The following is an 8,461-nucleotide window of genomic DNA, read 5'->3' as shown; positions in this document are numbered from 1 at the left end:
TTTAAAAAATACATATCCTTTTACTGTTAAAATAGATGAACGCGTCAACACGCGTCATCTAGTTTATTCCTAACAGGAGGGATTAAAAGAATTCCGTCGTCTCGTTCGGCCATAGCCTCGAAGGCTCAAATGCCACCCAAAAAGAAAAAGGCTCAAACGCCATGCGTGTCAACACTTGTAGCCGCAGCTGCACAAGCACATCTGCCACCTACGTTGCATGCCATCTGCCACGTCCAACCTCGTCACCACGTACGTGTCACGCAGCAGCCCATCCAAGTCCCAGCGGCGCCACGACTTTAAAAGCCCACCCGAATCACCCGCTCCTCACCCAGGCACCCAGCACAGCAGTACGGGCCAACGAGCCGACTCCCGATTCATCAATGGCGTCTAGCGACGAGAAGCCTGTTCCGACGCCGGCCTCAACCGGAGGCGACGGCGGGCCGGCGGGGAAGCCGACGACCACGTCGACGATGCTGCTCGACAAGGGCGCGGCGGCGCTGCAGTCGCTCCGCCCCGTGAAGCAGATCAAGCAGCACGTGTGCACGTTCGCCCTGTACGCGCACGACCCGCACCGGCAGGTGGAGACCCACCACTTCGTCTCCCGCCTCAACCAGGACGTCCTCCAGTGCCCCGTCTACGACTCCGACGACAAGCACGCCCGCCTCATCGGTGCGCGCCCACGCGCATGCCTTTGCACGCTCTAGCCTGCTGCCATGCCTTGTTCTGACAACAAGAACGCGCCGCGTGCTTGTCTTGTGCATGCAGGTGTGGAGTACATCGTGTCTAGGAAGATCTTCGAGTCGCTGCCGGCGGAGGAGCAGAAGCTGTGGCACTCGCACGCGCACGAGATCAAGACGGGGCTGTGGGCGAACCCGTGGGTGCCCAGCATGCTGGGGAAGGCGGAGCTGGACCACATGGCCGGCACGTTCGGCAAGTTCTGGTGCACCTGGCAGGTCGACCGCGGCGACCGCCTGCCGCTCGGCGCGCCCGCGCTCATGGTGTCGCCGCAGGCGGAGCGCGTCGGCGCCGTGCGCCCGGACCTGGTGAGGAAGCGCGACCAGAAGTACAGCTTCTCCACGGAGGAGCTCAAGGCCGCCAGGGCCGACGTGGAGGTGCCGGCGGAGCCGCGCCCGGGCCAGGCCGACTACTGGGTCCGCCACCACAAGGGCTTCGCCGTCGACGTCGTGCCGCACGAGATGAAGCGCCACGCGCCGTTTCCGTGAGCGACCCCGTTCCTCGGCGCCAGAAGCGTCAGCACAAGTGGGGTAGAGCGCTTCCGTGTTAGTGTGTGAAACTGTGCGCTTTGTGTAGTTGCGGGCAGAGGTAGCGCCGAGTAATAAAAATCATCTACTGAATCATCTACTAGGGTGCCTTTTGGTTTGAGAACCAAAAGGCATGGTAATGTTATGGTCCCGAAGGAACGGGTTGGTTCTATTCTTGTATTCGGTTGAAGATAAAAAATCTTGTATTTGGTTGTAAGATAAAAAATTGTGTTTGGTTTGAGAATCAAAAGGCATGGTAATGTTATGGTTCCGAAGGAATGGGTTGGTTCTATTCTTGTATTCGGTTGAAGATAAAAAATGGTTCGTTTCATTCTTGTGTTATGGTTCATTCTTGTGTTATGGTTGGAGATATGAAATAAGAAGAATATGACTCAACTCACCTTGTGGGGATATTCTTTTTCTTTTTATCGAAATATTATATAAATTTCAGCAATTAGCATGGGTGTTTTTTTATTAATAAAAGAAGAATAATCAGGTGATTCCTTCGTTGGTTGGTGGAATCACTTGATGAAACATATATATAGGGAATATTTTTTTTAAGAATCATCCGGTTTGGTTTCATCCTCAACTAAACATTGATGAAGCATATATATAGGGAATATTTTTTTCTGAGAATCATCCGGTTTCGGTTTCATCCTCAACTAAACATTGAAATGGTGGACCACAGACAGAATCAACCCGTCTCGTGCCACTATATTCTCAAAAGCAAACACACCCCTACTTCTGAGCCGACCACAATGAGCGACTACATAGACCAATTAGTGCTCGGCGGATCGACGAGCTTACAGCATCCCCAGCATTTGCAGCTTGTGGAAAAACTTTTTGCTGGACAGCATTTGCAGCTTGTGGAAAAACTTTTTGCTGGACGACGGCGTGCTTCTTTATTTTTTTCAAAGAAAATAAAAATTTCTTTATTTTTTTCAAAGAAAATAAAAATCATAATTAGGCATTTTAGAAGATATCCAACTTCTATGACTGTTTTTATTAGTTGGATCAACATCTTTTTCATGCATCTGTTGATGATCTGGAGATTTTTCTTGATCTTATATTTTTCATTCTCCGGCTTTAATTTTAAGAATTAGACGTTACTTCCTTCTGATTTCCTTTCTAATTGTCAATGTTCAAGAATTCGGGCTTTGATTTTAAAAATTAGACGTTACTTCTTTTTAATTTCTTTTTTAATTTCTTTTGTAATTGTTGATGTCCAAAAATTCGTTCAATTAATCAATTAACTTGTCAGTTAATCACTATTTGTAGAGTGACCGAATCAATTAGTATCTATTAACTTATCAGGTCGATTAATTGTTCAATTGGACTGATTAATCAATTGTCATATCGATTAATTGCTATTGGCTCGTTAAGCGGTGGCCAAACAAACCCAAAATCTAGGCTCATAATCCCTCCCACCCCTATTGCTATTAAATATATACGGTTTGGCCCTCCTCCTGCTCCTTTGTGTTCCTTTCATCCCCTCCTAACCTGCTAGCTAGGCCCTTATCGATGCCAGCCACCACACTCTACCTTCAAGATCAGCATTCAGCCACCACACTACACCTTCAAGATCAGCATTCTAGTCGTCTGCATGCACCCCATCCATCCATTGGCTACTCCTCGTCCTTTCCCATGTGGTGCTCCTCATTGCGTGAACCGTGGGATGCTTCCTCGTCTTTTCCATCATGGCATCACTAGCAGGCAAGGTACTACCATCTTATTTTCTATAGTAGTGGAAAATTCATAATTCATACAATAGTAGACTATAGATTATAATTTTGTATATTAGTGGATGGAACTTTTGGTTTTGGTTGTTATTTATAGTGTATTGTGTGATGTATGTTAGCATGTATATGGACAAGTTTAAATTTTTAACTGATAATTTGAATTTTGAGATTTTGTAGGTTTGGATGCATAACGATTATTGATTTTACCTCTTGCCTATTTTTTAATGCCTAAAATAGAATATTTGGTTATATTGTGTAGCTAGGTGCATGGAAGTAAGGTGTAATACGTAAACTAATCTAGATATAAGTTGGCAAGTTCATATTTAATCTACCGATTAATGATTGACTAATTAATCCAGTTAATAGGCCGATTCACCAACTAATCGCTACTCCCAAGCCAACCGAGCAGCTACCAGTTATCGATTTCGTGAACATTGTAATTGCACATGTAACTGCATCGCTAGCCTCAATTATACTAAGGAGTGCACGAACATCTATTAAGTTTCTTTTTATTAATAAATCAATGTATTCTTCTTCCCAATACTAAAATGAACATCCACCTTCCTACACACATGAACACCTTAATATGCTAACAAAATTTAATCAAATAAGTTGACAAAGCCGAAGAGAAAGAAGAACATACTCCGGCGTAATTGCATTTTAAGAATACTCATCTGAGGTGTTACTGCGTGCTAGATGTGAACGGTAGCACTGCCTTTATGCAGTCATCGCACTGTATGAGCGGCATCGGCAAGCCGGCGAGCCGTTGCGCGACCACGGAGCCCGGCCGACGACCGGAAAAGTCCTTGCCGGCAAACTCACGACGTCGACTAGAGGATGAACCAGTACGTGCATGCGGCGCTTTGCTGGGGTTGTGCGGGGTGATCCCCAGCTAATCCATGGGTTTGGCGCAGCCGCCGGTGGCCGAAAAAACCAAATCCGGTGGCCGCGACAAACGGCCGCCGATCTGCAGCTTTCCGGCCAGCCGAGGCACGAGGGAGTGGTGGAGGTCGATCTAGGGCGTGTGGCGGCCCGTCGGCGTGATTCCGATGGCTGATATGGCCGGAGTCAAAGGCGACGCCCGGCGGCGGTGGGTGGGGGAAACGCGCGGGCTGAAATGTCCCACCCACTAATTGCTCTTCATATATACAGGACACCGACTGGGCGAGGGGGATGTGACAGCCCGAGACCGACGTTCCAGAAGATTCCCCCTTCTATTCCGTTTTCCGTCGTGTGATTAGACTTATTTGTTGCATCGTCATGTAGTTTGCATCATCGCATCATGCATGGCATCATGTCAACCGTGTCTTGTCGGTGTTGCCCGTTGCTCCGTGTTGTTGGGTGTTAGTGCCTCGTGAGTGGAGTCGTTTGTAGGCATGATGAGAATGCGTGCGTGAGGGCAACCGCTAAACCCCGTTGCACCGCCGACCTAAACCTTCTCCCCTCCTCTCCTCTCTTATTTGTTTTTGCGACTGCTAAGATTTTTCGTTTTAAACCTATATTTTAAAAAGGGTTTGTCTTTTCTTTTCAATAAAAGGGTCCTTTTATTAAATGTGGGGGGGTAACCCTTGGGTTTTATTTTAATTCTCCTTTTGTTTTATTTTAAAACCATCTCATTTTCTTTCTCTTTTAAAGAGTCTTTATTTTAATCTTTAAAAAAAAGAAGGGTTTGATTTATTCTCTTGTTAAAAGAGGTTTTATTTTATTCTACAAAAGGGTTTTAATTTTAAATTCTTTAAAAGGTTTAAGTTTTTATTCGTTTAAAAATGCCAATCTATTTTAACGCTTGGGTATATTTCTTAAAAGGAATAAAAGGCATTTTCTTCATTTTTGTTAAAACCCTATTTTTTCTTCCTTTTTGTTTCTTCTCTGTTTTTTTATTTGAAAGGGAAGGCCCAAATGGAGAGCAAGCCGGCCACTTGGGACTCCAGCCGGCCCAGCTTCCCCTGTACCCTAGCGAGAGGGGGAGCCCTCTCGTTCCTCTCCCCGTGCGTTCCTCTCCCCCCTCCTGTGCCCCGAGCCCTCTTCCTCCCAAGCCCCGCCGCCGAGCAGCCCTGCGCGCCCCGCTCGTCTCCCCGCGTCGCAGCCACCGGCGTCCCTCGTCCTCGCCGCCTCCCCGCGCCGGTTGCTCGCGCCGCCCCCGTAGCAGCTTCCCTGCAGGTGCCCGCGCAGCCCCGCCGTGCTGGCCGCCCCCCGTGCCGGTGCCGTCCCCGCGCCGCCTGGAGGCTTTCGCCGGCGCCGCCATCGCCTCGCCCCTCCTCCTCGTGGGCGCCTCCCCGCGCCGCGCCATGGAGCCCCTGCCCGCGTCAGCAGGCCCGAGCGCCGTGCCCCGCCGCCTCCTCGTCGCCAGCCCCTCCGGCAGCCTCCCGTCATCTTCCTCCGGCCGCCCCGGCATCACCGGGATGCAACAGCAACCGGCCGGCTACGAGCGCCCTGTCCTGCCCGTGCCAGTTTGCCCTGCTGCCCGACCTGCGCCGTGCTTCTGTTGCGTTTTGCTTGCTACTGCTCTGGCTGTTGCATGCTGATGCCAAGTTTGATGCGCGCCGATGTTGTTGCTCTTGCTGCCTGTAGCTGCGGTTGCGTTTTGCTGCCTTAGTTGCTGTTGCTGCTGCTGTTGGCATGCCATTACCTGTTAGCCGAGGCTGCTGCCAGCCGTGCTTGGTAGCTTCCTCTTGTTGCTGTGCTAGTCTGCCGTTTTGCTCTACTACACCACTTTCCTGTAGTTGCTGGCTTGGTTTGCTAGCTTGTCTTGCTGCTAACTGGCTTTGCTGTTAATGCCAGTTAGATGTAGATGCCCTGCTAGAGCTTGCTTGCGTGTAGCTGTTGCTCTTAGTTGCAGCCGCTTGTAGCCGTGGCCTCCGTCGCTAGCGTGTTGCTGTCGCCTGCGTCGCCGCGCGGACCATCCCCGCCCGCCGTGAGTCGTCGATGAGATCGGCGAGTACAACGACGACCTTGACGAACCCCGAGCATCGGCGGGGACGTGATCGACTACCGACGCGGAAGACCGTCTGCCGACGCCGAGCGAACGACTACCGACGCGTGTACGACTACTTCCACGACGACCACGACGATCGTTGATCTCCTTCAACGACCCGTTCCGCTCCGATATGCACGCGTCGAAGGTATACCGATGGGACATGTCGTGTACCGTGTGCTAGTGATGTACGAATGTATGAGTTGTTTGAGTTGAATGCATGTTTGCGCCGTTGTTTGCCCGTGCACGTTGTCTTCCTTTTCGTCGTGCCCTCGACACGTGGGAACCCGGTAACCGGGATCACCCCATTCGTTAATTAACGTTCCCGCACATGCTTCATATTTGCTGGCACGATTGCTCGCCGAGTATCGTGGTAGGAACGTTGCCGTGGCATTGTTTCTGATTTGCCGCCATGGTTTCCTCTCGCTCGCCGTGGCGACACCTTGCTTCTTTCCCTTCTTTCCGTGGTGTGATGTCTTGCATGCATGACGCATTCATGGCATATAATCTTGTGTTGCATGTTCTTGTGTCGTAGCTCTGTTCTAAGTCCGACGTGCTGTCGACTAGGTTGTCATGTAGGTTCGTCGCTTCACCCTTGCCATGTTAACTACAATTTAATACTGCCGTGTAAATAATCGGGAGTGAATTAAATAATTATTCATGGAGTTTCGTCGATATGCAACCCGTTGCATATCGAGCTTCACTTAATGTGTAATGTTTGCGTGAGGTGAATTGCCATGCCATCCCTTGCATTTTAACCTGTTCATGCATCATATTAGGGTATGCATCATGTCTTGCTTTGTGGTGGTGAATACTTGTGTTGATGTTTGTTTCCGGTTTGCCCGTCTCGATAGAGTTCCGCAAGCGTGTCGGAATGTGAGGACCCGTTCGACTACGTTGGTTTGCTGACTTCTCCGAGTTGTTCTTCTTCCAAGCGGGATCTCAGGCAAGATGATCACTTCCCCAGATACCATTACTATCATTGCCATGCTAGTTTTTATCGCTTCTACCGATTATGTCTCGTTGCCTACCACCTGTTAAATATCAGCCTCTCAGCAATGCCATGTTAACCTTCAACCTGTTCAACCTAGCAAACCACTGATTGGCTATGTTACTGCTTGCTTAACCCTGTTGATAGCGTTGCTAGTTGCAGGTGCAGTTGCTTCCATGTGATAACATGGGTTCCTTGTTATATCACCATATTTAAATGCTATTTAATTTAATGCACCTATATACTTGGTAGAAGGTGGAAGGCTCGGCCTTTCTAGCCTTGTGTTTTGTTCCACCTTTGCCCCCTTTAGTTACCGGCTACCGGTGTTATGTTCCATAAATGAGCGCTCCTAACACGATCGGGGTTGTTATGGGGACCCCCTTGATAATTCGTTTTAGATTAAAGCTGGTCTGGCAAGGTCCAACATTGGTACTACATTTGCCTAATAACCTAATAATAATGCATAGGGACCTGCCGGCACCCGCGGACTATTTTAATCAACCCCCGGGCCAGTGCTCCTCATGAGTGTTGGTCCAAAACAGAGCACCGTGCGGGGCCACCACGAGGAAACTCGAGGTTTGGCACTCATACGCTTCGCTTATCCGTCGTGTCCTGAGAACGAGGTACGCGACTCCTATCGGGATCGTCGACACGTCGGGCGGCCTTGCTGGATTAGTTTTACCTTTGACGAGATATCTTGTGCATCGGGATTCCGGTGATGCTTTGGGTAATCTCAGAGTTGAGGTTTTCCACTAGGGAATCCGACGAGATCGCGAGCTTCGTGATTGAGGATTTCTATGCGGCTTGTGGTAATTTGTGATGGACTAGTTGGAGCACCCTTGCAGGGTTAAATCTTTTCGGAAAGCCGTGCCCGCGGTTATGTGGCAACGTGGAAACTTTGCTTAACACTGGTTCTAGATAACTTGAAGTTAACTTAATTAAAACATGCCAACTGTGTGCGTAACCGTGACTGTCTCTTTCGTGAGTTCCTTCCCCGATCGAGGAAACGGTGGGGTTATGTCTGACGTAGGTAGGTGTTCAGGATCGTTCATTTGATCATCAGTAGTCACGTCCGTTATGCGTAGATCTTCCCCCCTCTTATTCTTGTACTCGTAAGTTTAGCCACCAAATATATGCTTAGCCGCTGCTGCAACCTCACCACTTAACCATACCTCACCCATTAAGCTTTGCTAGTCTTGATACCTTTGGAAATGAGATTGCTGAGTCCCCTGTGGCTCACAGATTACTACAACACCAGTTGCAGGTACATGTAAAGGTTACTTGACGCGAGCGCGTTGATTGTTCATTTGGAGTTGCTTCTTCTTCTTCTTCTTCATCGATCTAGGATGGGTTCCAGGCCGGCAGCCTGGGATAGCAAGGATGGACATCGTTCTTCTTTTGTCGTTTGTTTTCGTCCGTAGTCGGACCCTGCTCTTACTCTTGATGATTATGTAATGTACTGATGTGACTCTGATGTAGCTTGTGGTGAGTGTAA

The 8,461-nt window shown here is 49.1% G+C and overlaps 1 protein-coding gene across 1 annotated transcript; it reads left to right on the top strand.

Moving 5' to 3' along the window:
* Positions 1–335: 335 nt before the first annotated feature.
* Positions 336–1,360, top strand: LOC123440252 (oil body-associated protein 2A-like). Its single transcript, XM_045116831.1, has 2 exons — positions 336–669; positions 766–1,360. Exons 1-2 carry the CDS (start codon positions 381–383, stop codon positions 1,221–1,223), a joined length of 747 nt encoding a protein of 248 aa, XP_044972766.1. The 5' UTR covers positions 336–380; the 3' UTR covers positions 1,224–1,360.
* The last annotated feature ends 7,101 nt before the right edge of the window (positions 1,361–8,461 follow it).

This window comes from Hordeum vulgare, chromosome 3H, assembly GCF_904849725.1.
Source record: "Hordeum vulgare subsp. vulgare chromosome 3H, MorexV3_pseudomolecules_assembly, whole genome shotgun sequence".
In the NCBI taxonomy this organism is placed as follows: domain Eukaryota; kingdom Viridiplantae; phylum Streptophyta; class Magnoliopsida; order Poales; family Poaceae; genus Hordeum; species Hordeum vulgare.
Note: the sequence above shows the minus strand (reverse complement) of the source record. Positions and strands in the feature narration are given on the sequence as shown.